At 48.7% G+C, this 18,163-nt stretch overlaps 1 protein-coding gene across 1 annotated transcript in view; it reads right to left on the bottom strand.

Annotated features, from left to right (window-relative positions):
- Positions 1 to 18,163, bottom strand: part of LOC146058550 (putative carboxypeptidase X1) — a 120,319-nt gene that overhangs the window by 90,165 nt on the left and 11,991 nt on the right. The window contains exon 2 of the mRNA XM_083170852.1: positions 16,280 to 16,378. Coding sequence (XP_083026978.1) covers positions 16,280 to 16,378 — 99 coding nt within the window. The remainder of the gene's footprint in view (positions 1 to 16,279; positions 16,379 to 18,163) is intronic.

The following is an 18,163-nucleotide window of genomic DNA, read 5'->3' on the forward strand; positions in this document are numbered from 1 at the left end:
GACTTGTGATTGTGTGTGGAGACCAGCAAAACATGCACTGTTGGGGGTACTTGAGGACCAGGGTTGAGAACCACTGCACTAGAACATACCTCCCAACATGACCCTCTCCAGGAGGGAAACAATGCTCTGTTTCTAGACCATTCTCTTAATCATGGTTACCTACCTGACCCTCTCCTTCAGGAAGAACATGCTCTGTTCCTGGACTTCCCTGGTAATGTAGGATTGCCAGCACCTGTGGTGACACCTTTGTTATCAATTACCTAGCTCCCCACAGTTGTTGGCAATCATACATTATCCATACCTCCCAGAATGCCCCTCTCCAGGAGGACACAATGCTCTGTTCCTGGCCTTCCCTGGTAATGTAGGATTGCCAGCACCTGTGGGGAGCTAGGTAACTGATAAGAAAGGTGTCACCACAGGTGCTGGCAATCCTACATTACCAGGGAAGCCCAGGTACAGAGCATTGTGTCCTCCTGGAGAGGGGCATGCTGGGAGGTATGGATAATGTATGATTGCCAGCACCTGTGGGGAGCTAGGTAACTGAAAAGAAAGGTGTCACCACAGGTGCTGGCAATCATACATTACCAGGGAAGCCCAGCAACAGAGCATTGTGTCCTCCTGGAGAGGGGCATGCTGGGAGGTATGGATAATGTATGATTGCCAGCACCTGTGGGGAGCTAGGTAACTGATAAGAAAGGTGTCACCACAGGTGCTGGCAATCATACATTACCAGGGAAGCCCAGGAACAGAGCATTGTGTCCTCTTCGAGAGGGGCATTCTGGGAGATATGGATAATGTAGGATTACCAGCACCTGTGGGGAGCTAGGTAACTGATAAGAAAGGTGTCACCACAGGTGCTGGCAATCATACATTACCAGGGAAGCCAGGAACAGAGCATGGTGTCCTCTTGGAGAGGGGAATTCTGGGAGGTATGGATAATGTATGATTGCCAGCACCTGTGGGGAGCTGGGTAACTGATAAGAACGGTGTCACCACAGGTGTTGGCAATCATACATTACCAGGGAAGCCCAGGAACAGAGCATTGTGTCCTCCTGGAGAGGAGCATGCTGGGAGGTATGGATAATGTAGGATTGCCAGCACCTGTGGGGAGCTAGGTAACTGATAAGAAAGGTGTCACCACAGGTGCTGGCAATCATACATTACCAGGGAAGCCAAGGAACAGAGCATTGTGTCCTCCTGGAGAGGGGCATGCTGGGAGGTAAGGATAATGTAGGATTACCAGCACCTGTGGGGAGCTAGGTAACTGATAAGAAAGGTGTCACCACAGGTGCTGGCAATCATACATTACCAGGGAACCCAGGAACAGAGCATTGTGTCCTCCTGGAGAGGGGCATGCTGGGAGGTATGGATAATGTAGGATTGCCAGCACCTGTTTTCAACAGGTTTACTACTATTACAGCTGATGGCAATTATACATTAAGAGGAAAGTCCAGAAGCAGAGTACTGTGTCCCTCCTGGAGAGGGTCATGTTGGGAAGCATGGTAGAAGATATTGCTATCAATATAGTTCAGTAGCCCCTTTCTGAACTAGATTGATACCAATATCTTCTAGTGTGTATTGGCCTTTATGCAGACGACTGCTATTGTCCATTTTCCAATACTTAGGAGAAAATGGTAGATTTTAATTTGTTCCCAGAAATGTCCAGATTTTCATTCCAACCAGCCAGATTGGAAAGCTAATCTTCTAGTGTGTAAGGGCCTTAAGGCAGGCTCGGTAATATAGGGTGCAAGTCCCAATCAGGATAGCTGGGAACGGACAAACCTCCTGATATACAGACTAAAGGCCCCCATACATTAGGCCGACTTGTCCTAGGGACAAGTCGGACCCAATTTACCTGCGAGCCGCCCGGCAGCTCCCTGGGAGGCTCACATACAATTTTGCACTTGATGTGCCATTTTTTACATGGGATAAATCGCATGCGATTTATCCCATGTTAAAAAAAAACCCGGGGAGCTGCAGGGCGGTGAGGAGTAGTGGGGGCGGGCAGCGGCGGCCAGCGGTGGTGGGGGCGGCCAGCGGTGGTGGGGGCGGGCGGCGGGTGCAGTGATCGCTGCTGACCTGGCCGGGCAGTGTACACATAGCAGCAGCGGGGACGGGCAGCGTAGTGGCGGCTATTAGATTTTTAAAATACTTGTCAAATGACCGGCCGCTCTCTGATTGGCCAGAGAGCTCTCAGCCAATCAGAGAGCGGCCGGTCATTTGACAAGTATTTTAAAAATCTAATAGCCGCCACTACGCTGCCCGTCCCCACTGCTGCTATGTGTAAGTAAGTACACTGCCCGGCCAGGTCAGCAGCGCTCACCGCACCCGCCGCCCGCCCCCACCACCGCTGGCCGCCGCCGCTGCCCGCCCGGTGTCTGCATGCATATGCCTGTCAGGTGGCAGGCATATGCATACAGGGAGGTCGGACGTGATCGTATGTGCTGACCGTCCGACCTCCCTGATCCGGTCCGATGCGCACGGGACCGCGCATCGGATCGGATCAGATATCACACACATACGATTTTGGGCCGATTTCATCCGATTATCGGCACAAAGTGCCGAAATCGGATGAAATCGGCCCAAAATCGCATAGTGTATGGGGGCCTTAACTGCAGCTGGACAACCAGACATAGAGGTAATGACCTGATTATGAACCAGCTGAGACTGTACAGGCCACACACAAAAGATCACAGACCCACCAACGGCTTGTATCAATCATAGAGAGCAGCAGTAAAGGTACATACACACTGGGCGATATCGGCCATTCGATTGAAGGGGCGATATATCGATGCATCATCGGCCAGTGTGTACAAGCAATATATCTGCGAATGGTGTCATTCACAGATATATCACATCGGCTGTGGAGGACAGATAATACCTGATATACCTAAAGATATATCAGCAAATCATGCTGTGTGTATGGGTGATCCGCCCACCACCCGTACAGCCACACCAGGAGCCACCAATGATAGACAGCTCAGTGGGCGGGCTCATGTAAATAGCGGTCCACGCATTTGTTATGTCAGTCCCGGCAGATCAGGCAGCGTGTATGGAGAACAGGCTGCCCGATCTGTTTGCAGATATATCTACTAGTGTGTACCCGACTTAAGGGGTACATTATAGGGCGCAGCAGTAAGGGGTACATTATATGGAGCAGCAGTAGCAGTAACAGCATACTGGCCTACTTTTGAAAACTAGTTTCAGGGAGATTATAGTTGGTAGTAGAATTTTGCACAGCACCCCACTGAGGAGGCGTGTCATGTTCCACCCAAAGGGTGTGTCTAGGTCCATATATGGAGAGATTGTGGAAAGAGATAGTGAATGTGGCACCTAGAATCGTGGGTGTGCACTGCTGCATCTGAGAGGGATCTTCTAAAATGACTTTATCCAAATGTAGATGAGCCCAAAGCAGTTAGTAAGAGATACTATACTTGGTAAAGTGCTGGGGAATGGCGCTGATGATTCTATGTAAATATATCTGTCTCTCATTCCTTTTTTCCCCAAAAATGTACCAGTGTAATGTGTAGGTGACATGAGGGAGATTGGTAGACTAATGAGGGAGAGAGGGAGATTGCTGCTATTTCAGGGAGTCTCCTGCAGAATGCAGGAGGGTAGGTAACTATGAGTAAGAGTGTAATGTGGGCTAGGTGACATGGGGGAGATTGCTAGACTAATGAGGGAGAGAGGGAGATTGCTGCTATGTCAGGGAGTCTCCTGCAGAATGCAGGAGGGGAGGTAACTATGATGTAACAGTGTAATGTGGGCTAGGTGACATGAGGGAGATTGCTAGACTAATGAGGGAGAGAGGGAGATTGCTGCTATTTCAGGGAGTCTCCTGCAGAATGCAGGAGGGTAGGCAGCTATGACTAAGAGTTACATAATAGGGAGTAAGTTTAAACTAAGTAGATGGAGACGCTGCAATGGATACTTGAACTACGGGAGGAATCAGCAAAGAGTTAACTACAGGGAACCACTCAGCCACCACGAGGCTGCTGCAAAAGTAAATAGAAAGTGCTGTAAGTCTGGGCTGGAAAAGCCATTAAGCAGGAATAACATACACACCAGGGGCACAAAGTTTCCTGAAATTAGTTTCAACTTAATGTTCTCTTCGCCGACTCCCTGAGTACAAGTAAAACCTGTCTCCGCTGGGTTATTCTGAGCATTTGGGGTCTGTTTCTGGAGTAATGTAACATAAAGCTGTGTACACACAGGGCAATATGATCGCTGGCAATATATTGCTCAGTGTTCCGCTTTCATCAGTGTCCAGAGATACAGTAGTCGCTGATGAAAATGTCACACTGCCGGGGGAAGAGGCAGGGGAAGTCTCTGGTTGGAGGAGCATTCTCCGACCAGTGACCATTAGGGGGATGAAAACGGGAGCGCACACCCAGCGATTTATCGCCGGTGCACACTCCAATCACTGGCAATATGGTCGCTCAGTGACCATATTGGCAGCAAATTTGTGCCCATGTGTACGCACCTATAACCCCTCTGTCTGTGCCACAGGCAGAACTACCATTGGTGCAGCAGATGCATTGCACCGGGCCCCTGGGGACAAAGGGTCCATTGCTATGTGCTATATTGTGAACTTGGGTTGGGGTGGACGAGGGAGGGCCACATTCTATTTGTCACTTGGGCCAACTACTCGCAAGTTCTGTTACTGGTCTGCGCAGTGTAACATGCAAAGACCCCTCATCGGTAGCACTCGGGGACACCCTGGTAGGGGCGGATTTAACAATCAGGCACAACAGTAATGGATGTCCCCTTCTGCCCAATTTTATTATTTCCTTGGTTATATAAGCCCCCATTATAATAATAGAAAACTTATGATCTATAATATTTCATTTTATTATATGTAATGATACTTACTAAGTAGGACCACATACAGGGGCAGCCTGTGCCTGTCCTTCCCAGTAACCTCCAGGAGGGGTATGGCAGACCACATACAGGGGCAGCCTGTGCCTGTCCTTCCCAGTAACCTCCAGGAGGGGTATGGCAGACCACATACAGGGGCAGCCTGTGCCTGTCCTTCCCAGTAACCTCCAGCAGGGGTATGGCAGACCACATACAGGGGCAGCCTGTGCCTGTCCTTCCCAGTAACCTCCAGGAGGGGTAAGGCAGACCACATACAGGGGCAGCCTGTGCCTGTCCTTCCCAGTAACCTCCAGGAGGGGTATGGCAGACCACATACAGGGGCAGCCTGTGCCTGTCCTTCCCATAAACCTCCAGGAGGGGTACGGCAGACCACATACAGGGGCAGCCTGTGCCTGTCCTTCCCAGTAACCTCCAGGAGGGGTATGGCAGACCACATACAGGGGCAGCCTGTGCCTGTCCTTCCCAGTAACCTCCAGGAGGGGTATGGCAGACCACATACAGGGGCAGCCTGTGCCTGTCCTTCCCATAAACCTCCAGGAGGGGTACGGCAGACCACATACAGGGGCAGCCTGTGCCTGTCCTTCCCAGTAACCTCCAGGAGGGGTATGGCAGACCACATACAGGGGCAGCCTGTGCCTGTCCTTCCCAGTAACCTCCAGGAGGGGTATGGCAGACCACATACAGGGGCAGCCTGTGCCTGTCCTTCCCAGTAACCTCCAGGAGGGGTATGGCCACCACATACAGGGGCAGCCTGTGCCTGTCCTTCCCAGTAACCTCCAGGAGGGGTATGGCAGACCACATACAGGGGCAGCCTGTGCCTGTCCTTCCCAGTAACCTCCAGCAGGGGTATGGCAGACCACATACAGGGGCAGCCTGTGCCTGTCCTTCCCAGTAACCTCCAGGAGGGGTATGGCAGACCACATACAGGGGCAGCCTGTGCCTGTCCTTCCCAGTAACCTCCAGCAGGGGTATGGCAGACCACATACAGGGGCAGCCTGTGCCTGTCCTTCCCAGTAACCTCCAGGTATGGCAAAGGGAATTCATTGCTAAATCTCATGCTAACAATTATGAAACAAGCAGCCAGGCACCACCACCCAACAAGGGCCACCCCTAGGCAAGTGCCTCACTTGCCTAATGGGAAACTGGGTATGGGGCAGATGGAGCAGTGTTCCGGAGTTGCTGTTAGCAGCCATAGCACTAATATATGGATGCATCAGATTCCTCATGCTTCCTGCTGTATTACCAATCCCAACTGAATCGTAGGACGCCACATTGGTTCTCCTGTTACCAGCAGTGTGACTGAATAGCACAGAGCCCAGTAAATTGGAGTACCTGGTCTCAGGCCTCCCCATGCATCCGCTGCATCCCCAAATAACAGCCCTCAATCGCTGTCGCTCTGCTACTGGTCTATACGCCATGACGCAGATACATATGCAGTACAGGTCCAGCACATGAGCAAATTACTGTATAGTGGTACCTCGCGACATACACCGCTACTCCATCCACACCTGAATCAGGACTGCCAACTGATATTGGGACAGAAATGCATTCTTTGTATTGTTCACAAAATAATGGACAAATAGCAACTGGCTCTTCATAACCAGCCGAACTTCCCCTACATGTCATGGGAGATGTGATCTGCTTCAGATTTTCTGAAATGTAAATGTGAAAAGGGGATGGAGACCTGTGATAATAACCTCATCTTCAGATGGTGTTATTAAGGCTACCCTCTCCCCAATTATCCTGCAGTAGTGCAGCCTTCTATCCTCTTCTAAGCTTATGGAGTTATAGGATGAGACCAAGTTGTATCTTTAGCCTGTATGTTTTAGCTGGTAATTCCTAGGACATATTTATTCAGTTCATGTGCGGTACATCATACATCATACACACACACACACACACACACACACACACACACACTATGGCACAGGTTGTGTCTCCATTGTTTCCAAGTGTCCTAATAATCGATTTATTACAGTCTAATATTTATTATTATTTTTAGTTACTGTGTATGTATATTCCGTGTGCATCACACGTTGCTGAGGCGGAGAACATGAAGTCTATAGTTATCAGTCCTGTCACACACCCTCTCCCGTCCTATCTCCCATCACTATTCACCATTGTGTAAGATGGGAACCAGCCAGATATCTGCACAACATCTGTAATAAATGACTCATCTCCACTCCCCGGCCACCGGTCACGGGATCGCGGAACACGTGCGGACAATGTGTCTCCATAACCCTGACCACAGTCATTGTATTACTCCAGATCCCTTCACCCGTCCTCCCACCCGTCCATCTGTCTTCACCCAAAGGCAGACGAGATTGTGTTATGTCCTTTCCCACCACAACATGTGTCACCGGTTCCGGATTCCTCCAACTCCACCTTCCTACCACAGACAGAAGCAATCTCCATATCTATCCCGCATCTGCCTTCCTTATGGGGGCTCTTCATCAGTGCCGTGACAATGACATGCAGGGCCCGATTAACCAATAGGCGGATTAGGCTGCAGCCTGGAGTGCTTGGTCTGATGGGGGGGGGGGCAGCTCCAGCACATACGATTGGGGGGGTCACTTCTGTATTAGCCTTGGGTAGCTGGAACCCTTAATCAGGCCCTGATGACATGCCCTGTATGGCAATGTGTGGGTGACAATTACTGCCCACATACACTGCAGTGGCAATGCCCAGCAGTGCTGCACCTCACTGCGCCTCATCAGTGCTACACCTCACTGTGCCCCATCAGTGCTGCACCTCACTGTGCCCCATCAGTGCTGCACCTCACTGCGCCTCATCAGTGCTTCACCTCACTGTTCCCCAATCAGTGCTGCACCTCACTGCGCCCCATCATTGCTGCACCTCACTGCGCTTTATCAGTGCTACACCTCACTGCGCCTCATCAGTGCTGCACCTCACTGCACCCAATCAGTGCTGCACCTCACTGCGCCCCATCATTGCTGCACCTTACTGCGCTTTATCAGTGCTACACCTCACTGCGCCCCATCAGTGCTACACCTCACTGTGCCCCATCAGTGCTGCACCTCACTGTGCCTCATCAGTGCTACACCTCACTGCGCCTCATCAGTGCTGCACCTCACTGCACCCCATCAGTGCTGCACCTCACTGCGCCCCATCATTGCTGCACCTCACTGCGCTTTATCAGTGCTACACCTCACTGCGCCTCATCAGTGCTGCACCTCACTGCACCCCATCAGTGCTGCACCTCACTGCACCCCATCAGTGCTGCGCCTCATCAGTGCTGCACCTCACTGCGCCTCATCAGTGCTACATTTCACTGCGCCTCATCAGTGCTGCACCTCACTGCGCCCCATCAGTGCTGCACCTTGCTGCGCCTCATCAGTGCTACACCTCACTGCGCCCCATCAGTGCTACACCTCACTGTGCCCCATCAGTGCTGCACCTCACTGTGCCTCATCAGTGCTGCACCTCACTGCGCCCCATCAGTGCTGCACCTCACTGCGCCTCATCAGTGCTGCACCTCACTGCGCCCCATTGCTGATCTGCCCTCATAGGGCAGGATTCTCTGCAGGCACAGTGGTTCCTCTTGTAAAAACTACCGTTGTCTCACCGAATCACTGATTATCTGCCCCAATATCTATAATTTCTCATCTCAGCATATGGCATATTGAATGCACCCATTTCTACCCATTTGATGTTAAATACGGTGGGGACCCAGTGCCCAGATAATGTACAATCATTCCTACTGCTGAATTCGGCTGAAAAATAGACCTCATTTTCCAGGCAGATTTGGCTGAAGCCGGAAATTCAGGGTTTTTTATTTTGTTTTTTATCCCTGGAGGCTACTTGGACCAAACAGGATGCAGTCTTTGCCGGATGGGATGGTGAATATGACAGGTACCGATGTGGATCCTACTGGACAGGAGGACAGGCCTATGGTGGACCCTATAGGTAAGTATGTATGTATGTATGTATGTATGTATGTATGTATGTATGAATGTATGACTTAATGTATGTAGTATGTATGTATGTATGTATGTATTTATGTATGACTTAATGTATGTAGTATGTATGTATGAATGTATGACTTAATGTATGTAGTATGTATGTATGTAGCACATGGACCCCAAATTACTGTACCCGATCCCCTCACATAGCTCAGGATGGACACTTTACTGTTCCTAATTGCCGTTTACATGGATGGAAAAGTGGTTGTGAAGAACTCATGTTGACATTTTTACATGTCAACAATCACTGACACCGTGTCAAACGAAAGCTTGATGCCCAATAGTGGTCGATATATTGGCATACATTACAGGGGAATGGAGTTTTTGCCTAATGGCGCTGGGTACATATCACCAGACAGAATAACCCCTCACTGTATAACCAGTGTTGTAACTCCTGGAGGCAACAGAGACTTTTGCCGCCGGGCGCTAGCCATCAGGGGGGGGGGGGCACAGAGAGCTGGCACAAGGCAAGAATACCCGGCCGCCGCCGCAGCAAGGAACCCCGGCCGCTGACACCCTCTCCTCCCCCTGCTGTTCTAAAATGCTACCCCTACGGCTGACACTTGCTGCGGATCGGATCTCGATCCGTTCCGCAGCGCTGCCCTCCCTACTGCAGTGCACACTGACAGCTCACGTCAGATGCCTGCTGCAGAGCTGCCCAGGACAGCTGAGCGACAGATCAGCTGTCCACTGATAAGTGAATCTGCAGCCTGCCAGACCCTGATTGGTTGGGTGCAGGCTGCCCGGAGGAAGGAGGCGGGATCCCTGGAGCACGGGACCTGGGCCGTGGGGGGACCACTATCTACACCGCCTCCAGGCGCCTCGTATGAACTTACGCCACTGTGTATAACTACTCTCAGGAAGCCGTTGCCTGATGGGAGAGGGAAGGTGACCCCCTGTCTAACACAAATGGAATCACTAAGGTTTGTAGGAGGGTGTACATCAGGGTACTGCACCATGATGAGGCTCACGGTGAGAACATTTACCTCTTCAGTCCCTCCAGAATCCCTACTATTCAACCTAATAATGCCATTAATGGTGATAAGCAGAAACCTGTGCCTGTTAGGGGCAGCAACAGAGAGGCAGGGCACAATCACCCCAATAACTAATGTGGATGTGACTGTGTGATAGGATGGGAACATAGAATGTGGTCTGTATCTAGTCTGCACTAAACACACCTACACACACACACACACACACACACACACACACATACACACACACATGTACGTACACACTAGGGTTTTTTATTGTTACTTTTTAAGGCACCACAAATGGTTTGCAGCGCTGTACATATGAGGGTATCTCTTGTCAGGAGCCAATTAACCTACCAGTATATATTTGGCGTCTGTACGGAGACCAGATCACCCGGAGGAATCCCATGCAAGCACAGGGAGAATATACAAGCTCAGGACAGAATGAGCCATTTTGGGAACTGAACCCATGACTGATTACAGAAGGTAGCTGTACACTTGTATCATACAGTACTTGCCTACCCTCTTTGGAACGTCCGAGAGGCTCCCGAAAATCGTATGGCCCTCCCAGCCCCCTGGAAAGGTGGCTAATCCTTCCACTTCTTCCCCGAACCCCCGCATTCCCTTTGACGTCAATGATGACTGCCAACATAAAAGCTTCAAACGGGCACTGAAAACTCACCTATTCATCAAAGCATACCCTTCCGCTGCATAAACTAGTCCTGCATAAACTAGCTGGTTCTCTGACCCCTTGTCTGTTTACATCCTGCTATCTAGAGTTGAGAGGCAGGGGTATTTTTCACTCGCACAGGACTGTCCTCTCATAAGAGGGACAAGGTTAGGACCCCCCACAGGTAACCAGTCAGGTGGTGTGTCTGTTTCTGGAGATTGGGAGGTTTGCTACCACTGGACAACACAACTGAATAGGACAAATTATTTCAAGAGGAAATGAAGAGAAAGAATTGTCACTGGTGTGGTGCACCTATCAAAAAAAAAATTGAAACAATCAAATTTAACCTTTAATACTTTGTTTAAAAATTGCGAAATATAAAACACACATATAACACAGTGGAAGTGACGGACAAAAGATTGAATAAGTGTGTTAAAAAAACGGTGGCTTCTTGGCAACGCACTGATGATTGTTCTGGTTCAATCTATATTATTTTATATACAGTAGTACCACAGGTTCTTGTGTTCTTGGCACTAGGGGAGACATTTTCCTGTGCATGAATCTCTATCTAGTAGTTTGAACTGCCTTTTCACTGCTATTCTCGTGTCCACAAATATAGGAACAGATACAATGTTTGGTAAAGTTTTATACAATTCCTGTATCAATAAAGTATCAGCAGCAGTTATAGCCGCCTCAGGACTGCAAGGAGTATAGTCACTTATACCACCTAGAATCACCCACTTATCAAAAGCCCAATTACACAACAACAAACTCCCAAATGTATGTACATGGAGATGTGTGTGGGGTTATTGTGCTTTATGGTGGTAAAAATTCCACACTTAGAATACGGTGGGTATTGAATGTGATCTAGGTCAAAAACAGTATGTTTATATGAATGTGTGACTCAGCAGGGAAGCGTGGTACGGCTCAGTATGAGAAGTTCTCCTAATAATCTCAGCACCGTATCTGTGTGGTAACAATTTTTTGAACTCTAATACACACGTTGTAACACTGCCTGAGCAAGCACTAAAATTGGTACTTGTGAGTTATCCGGGCGCCCGATGTGGTCATCGCATGCCATTACAATAAGCATACGATGCGACGCGATGCGACGCGATTTGACATCGCGTCGTATTGCGTCGCATCGTATGCTTATTGTATGGTATACAATGGGATGCGATGCGACGCGACGCGATTTGAACACTTCCCGCCCATTTTTAAACCCGCCCTCTGCCACATCTGGCAGAAAATCAGTGTGAGGTAGTTTCCAGAGGAGAGAACAAGTGATTTACAGTGTTGGTGTATTTGTGAGGTGAAATTTCGGACATTTGCCCCAATATTGCCCCATTTGGCCCCTTACACCTGCCCCATTTTGCCCCTTACACCCTATTTCCCAATATGGCTTTGGTGGATGGTATCTTCAGCCTCCCTAAAACTGAAGAAGAAACAGTACAATTCCTGCAGGACAAAGGGCTGCTTCCATCTACAGCCACATGTCCAAATGGCCACCCTATGCGCCTGTCTATAAAAGAGCGCAAATGGCGCTGCTACATAAAAAGTTGCGGGAAAAAGCAGAGTCTGCGGGCCTCGCTATTCTACCCCGGATGCAGGCTGCCGTTCATGACAATCCTGCGCTTCATCTACTGCTGGTGTGATGAACTCACTTCTATAGAGTTCTGTACTAAGAACTTGAAAATCTGCAATAAAAGTACCATATTTTATAATGCACTGATGCGGGAGGCATGTCAATGCGACCTGATGTCACAGCCTCAACGCCAGATTGGTGGACCAGGGCAAATAGTGGAGGTGGATGAGACACTCTTTGTGAAAAGACAGGCCAATGTTGGCAGAGTTCTCCCACAGCAGTGGGTGTTCGGAGGAGTGTGCCGGGAAACTGGGGACTGTTTCATGGTAGCAGTTGCCAAGCGAGATGCGCCAACTCTCCTCAGTGCAATTGTGGAGCACGTCGCGCCTGGAAGCACAATTGTCAGCGATTGCTGGCGCGCATACAAAACTCCAGAACTGGAGCGGGCTGGTTACAGTCACTTGAGAGTCAACCATCGCTACAATTTCGTAGACCCAGAGACTGGTGCACACACCCAAAACATCGAGAGACTGTGGGGTTGTGCAAAATGGCACAACAAACGCCAGCGGGGCACAGCCCGCCATCACCTTGACTCCTATATGCAGGAGTTTGTGTGGCGAAAGTGCCTGGCGGGAGACAGCGCATTTAACCGCATTCTACATGCGCTCACTTTGCTAGATAAATAATTACGGTGATTAATTATTGTGTGCTATGTGTTGATTGTTATTATAATTTATTTCTGAGATATGTTAATTACACAGTTATTCCCTTACATTCAGTTGTCCTTATTTGTGTCAGATATGAATGATATTGATGAATGATATTGGATGTTCACAACCACTCCACTATCAACGTGAACCCGAAGCGTGGCGAGCGCAGCGAGCCCGCGAGGGGCGGCGGTACGCGTCCTCCGACCTTTTCATGCCCTACCATCCACTAGGGCGTGGAGTGAGAATAGAATAGTGTGGCGAGCGCAGCGAGCCACCGAGCCCGAAGCGTGGCGAGCGCAGCCGGATACCTTCACAGGTAAGCGCGTCCCTTCGCGGGCTTCCCAGGTGTCCGCGTTGCCATGGACACCTGGGAAGCCCGCGAAGGGACGCGTTTACCTGTGAAGGTATCCGTGTCCCCTCGCGGGGCTCGCTGCGCTCGCCACGCTTCGGGCTCGCTGCGCTCGCCACACTATTCTATTCTCACTCCACGCCCTAGTGGATAGTAGGGCATGAAAAGGTCGGAGGACGCGTACCGCCGCCCCTCGCGGGCTCGCTGCGCTCGCCACGCTTCGGGTTCACGTTGATAGTGGAGTGGCGTTAACAATGGGGATGGGACTGACATTGTGTCACTTTTTGTGTCACTTTCTGGGGGTTTTGCCCTGCTAAAATCGGGTGCTGTCGCATCGCATCGCATCGCATCGCATGCCATGTGGTTAACATGCGATGTGACGTGATCACATTACATGGTACCCGATGTAAAATCGGGTTCGGGTGGTGATCTCGTCGCGTCGCATCGCATGCCATTTGGTTAACACACGATGCGACGCGATGCGAAATCGGGTTCGGGTGGTGATCTCGTCGCGTCGCATCGCATGCCATTTGGTTAACATACGATGCCACGCGATGCGATGCGATGCGTATACGACCAAAAATCGGGCGCCCGGATAACTCACAAGTACCCTAAAATTATTGTGACTCAGCAGATATACTGGATTTTATTCAGTGGTGCAAGTAGAATTTTTTTCTTGGTGGTACTGAGAGCCTCCACCAAAAATGGGCGTGGCCATGTGTCGTGAGGGGGCGTGGTCACACAAAGCTAGAGAAGTGACTAAACGACAATAGTAGCGTGGCATCAGGAGATAGTGAATGAGAAACAGGGAATGACTGGGGGTGGGTTGGCTCTTGCTTGGGGTAGAGCCGGGCAGCTTGTGCTTACAATTGTGGAGCCTGCTCTTCATGCTGTCAGCGCCACTGATGCCTGTCAGTGTGACAGGCTAAATCAGCAGTAGCCGGTAGCTGCATTAAGCACCAATCATAACGCTGGGTGGGCGGGCTGCAGATGCATTATATTTAGACTTAAAATAAAAATAGAATTGACAGTGGGTCAGAGGGTAAGTGGTACTGCGTACCTGCAACATATTTCTTACAGGTACTCCGTACCACGCCGTACCCCCTTACTTGCAACACTGATTTTATTAGTCTTAGCACCATGGCTGTATGAATTGAGTCTCAATAATAGTGCTACACTGTTGCCTGGACAGACTTCTTATGTGTTGTAACAATGGGCCTTATTTTGGTTCATTCTTTCTGACAAAATCCTTCTTAGATGGGCAAAACCATGTGCACTGCAGGTGGGGCAGATGTAACATGTGCAGAGAGAATTAGATTTGGGTGGGGTTTTACTTCAAAGTGAGATCTATATTGCAGTGTAAAAATAAAGCAGTCAGTATTTTCCCTGCACAGAAACAAAATCACTCACCCAAATCGAATTCTCTCTGCACATGTTACATCTGCCCCCCTGCAGTGCACATGGTTTTGCCCATCTAAGAAGGATTTTGTCAGAAAGAATGAACCAAAATAAGGCCCATTGTCTGTACCAGACTATTAGGATGACTGATACTACAATGCCGAGGCTGCTGCCTTTCAGACACTACTGCCTGGGTAGACATTGATGTCTGTCTGTACCAGGAATGTGTCAGTTAACACAGCAGCCTGCAGATCTTGAAGTAGTGTGGCAGAAACCCTTAACAGGGTTTTAAATCAGAACCTGTGGGGGAAATACAGATCAAAATGCATATCTATCAAAACATGCATTGCCAATCAGCGCACCACTAGCCGGCACGCGCTTCGCATGAGCTTTTTCAAGGCCTTGAAAAAACTACTAGATAGAGATTCATGCACAGGAAAATTTCTGTCCTAGTGCCAAGAACACAAGAACCTGTGGTACTATATAATATAATATACATTGAACCAGAACAATCATTAGTGCGTTACCAAGAAGCCACCGTTTTTTTAACACACTTATTCAATCTTTTGTCCGTCACTTCCACTGTGTTATATGTGTGTTTTATATTTCGCAATTTTTAAACAAAGTATTAAAGGTTAAATTTTATTGTTTCAAAAAAAATTTGATAGGTGGACCACACCAGTGACAATTCTTTCTCTTCATTTCCTCTTTAAATAATTTGTCCCATCCTGCTATCTAGCCTCCTCCCACTTGCTTGCACCTCTCATAATCTGTCTGTCTCCCCTTCCTGCTAGATTGTAAACTCCTCAGAGTAGGGCCCTCTTCCCTCCCTCCTGTTGTCAAAGCCCTCTTCTCTTCACATGTCATTCACAGCTCTCCTATACTCAAACACTAAGTGACCATCTTCGTCCGCATACTCATCTCCATCATTGGCCTCAAGCCTCTAGTTGTATGTTGATTGAGTCCTCACTACTTATATTTAAGCTGTAATGTGTATTGAACTGTGGCACTCTTTATTTGTACTCTATTTTTGTTATTTATTCGATGTTATGCCAAGTTTTGTCTCCCTGTACTGTCCCTTTGTACGGCGCTGCGAAACACTTGTGGCGCCTTATAAATAAAATTATAATAAGAATAATGGGGCTGTGGAAAGGGGCAGGACTAAAATGACAAAAAAATGCATAATTTTGCATCACTTTAGCCACGCCCTCTCTCTGCAGTCCCACAAATTGCTGCATTTGGCTGGTATGGGGGTGGAGCTTAATAACATCAGTGTCTGCTCTTCGGTGTTCTCCTGGTAATCAGCACAAACAAGTAGGTAGGTATTACTTGTATGTACCACTCCCTAGGCTACTAAACACAAGTATACAGCAGCCTGCCCTAATACATCCATGTAGTTAAGATACACATGACTTAGAAGCTGTTGAAACAAGCTACGGGTAGCTAAGGTGAAAAAAGAGTAACAGGTTACCCAAACACACCTGCTGGGGTATAAAATTTGGCGTCACAAACAGGATACCAGCATAGGTATGGACAACAAGGGTTTGGGGTAACACACATGCACCACTCATACTGTTCATACATGTATCACATCGCTGTCAGGTGTGACATACGTGCATTATTCAGTCTGATCATATATGTATCATGTCCCTGTCATGTGTGACATACAGCACGTGCATCATCCAGTCTGATCATACATGTATCATGTTGCTGTCAGGCGTGTGTTACATACTGTCTGTCGGGAGTCCTGCTTCTCCTGGACTCATCTTCTCAGATTTTGGTTTCTTCAGGACTTTCTTGACAACTTTAATCTTTTTTTTAGCCACTTTTTCTAAAACATAAAAATATACAGTGATTTTCCTGGGGCTGGGGTGCAGACACATCCATGTACCATATACATAACACGTATGCTGGATATATACATATCCATGCACCATAAACATAAAACATATGCTGCATACTGTATATACATATCCATTTACCATTTATATATATATATATATATATATATAAATAACATGTATGCAGCATATATACATATCCGTATACCAATATACATAACACGTATGCACATAGGTGTGCGCACATTGAGTGTTAGGGGTGCACAGGCACCCCCTAATGCTGTGCCCACCCTTATGAACACCTCCCTGCCGCTAGCAATACCATCAATACCTTTTACCAAAGACTTTGCTTTTTAGAACTGTATTCCATTAAAAGAAGGGTACTGTACTTGTGTAATATCTGGGAACCCGATTTTTTTATCGCATGCCTGTACTTAAGGCATGCAATGCGACGTGATTGGACCTGATTTTCGGGGTTTTTGGACGTTCCTGGTACAATGTAAAAATCGGTTGCATCGCATGCCATTATAATGGCATGCGATGCGACGCGACCGACCCGATTTTTACATTGGAACCAATGTTAAATGGTCCCTCGGACCCGATTTAAAATTGGACCCAATGTTAAATGCCCCCCAGACCCGATTTTTAATTGTATACCCATCCTGATGGTTAATAATGAGGTCAAATGCACCCCCATTGTTAACGCCACCCCACGATTAACGCCAACCCGAAGCGTGGCGAGTGCAGTGAGCCCGAGAGGGGCGGCGGTACGCGTCCTCCGGCCTTTTCATACCCCCCACTATCCACGTCGGTGTCGAGTTGATCTTATATAGTGTGGTGAGCGCAGCAAACCACCGAGCCCGAAGCGTGTCGATCGCAGCGAGCCCCGCGTAATACGCGTGAAGTAATGCGCGTCCTCTCACGGGGCTCGCTGCGCTCGCCACGCTTCGGGCTCGGTGGATCGTCACACTATATCAACTCCACGCCGACGTGGATAGTGGGGGTATGAAAAGGTCGGAGGACGCGAACCGCCGCCCCTCGCGGGCTCGCTGCGCTCCCCACGCTTCGGGTTTGCATTGATCGTGGGGTGGCGTTAACAATGGGGGGGGGGCATTTGACCAAGCAATTACCCATCAGGGTGGGTATACAATTACAATTCGGGGTCTGGGGGGGCATTTAACATTGTAATCAGCCATCAGGGTGGCTGTACAATTAAAAGTTGGGTCGAATCAGTCGCATCACATGCGATTTGGTCGTATGCGATGCGACCGATTTTTCGACCCGATGTCAAAATCGGGCGCCCAGATATTACACAAGTACCAAAAGAAGCTCCTATCAATCAATTATGTGTGTTTTGCATTGTACCAGACCATTGTCATATCTCTACATACCTGCGTCATACATATATGTATTTTACTCTATTTGCATGTACTGTTACACAGAGTAATTAGAAGATTAAAGCTGAAAGAGGCCGGAGATTATGGTGTGGCTGAGAGACGTTTATATTGCAGCGAGTGCCAATAGATGATGGAAGACATGCCCAATGGCCAGTGTTATACAATAGGCACTAGGCACCCCTTTGACGGTGCACCCCCTAATAAAATGTGCTGCGCACACCTATGCGTATGCAGCATATATCCATATCCATGTATCATATATATATATATATATATATCACACAAGCAGTAGGTCAGTGCGCATTCATGCCCATGTACCCCATATCTTCCCCCTGTATATAACACTGTGTATACCAGTAAGGGTGCTGCTTTGTCTAG

Source organism: Crinia signifera, chromosome 1, assembly GCF_055691185.1.
Source record: "Crinia signifera chromosome 1, ASM5569118v1, whole genome shotgun sequence".
NCBI classification, from domain to species: Eukaryota; Metazoa; Chordata; class Amphibia; order Anura; family Myobatrachidae; genus Crinia; species Crinia signifera.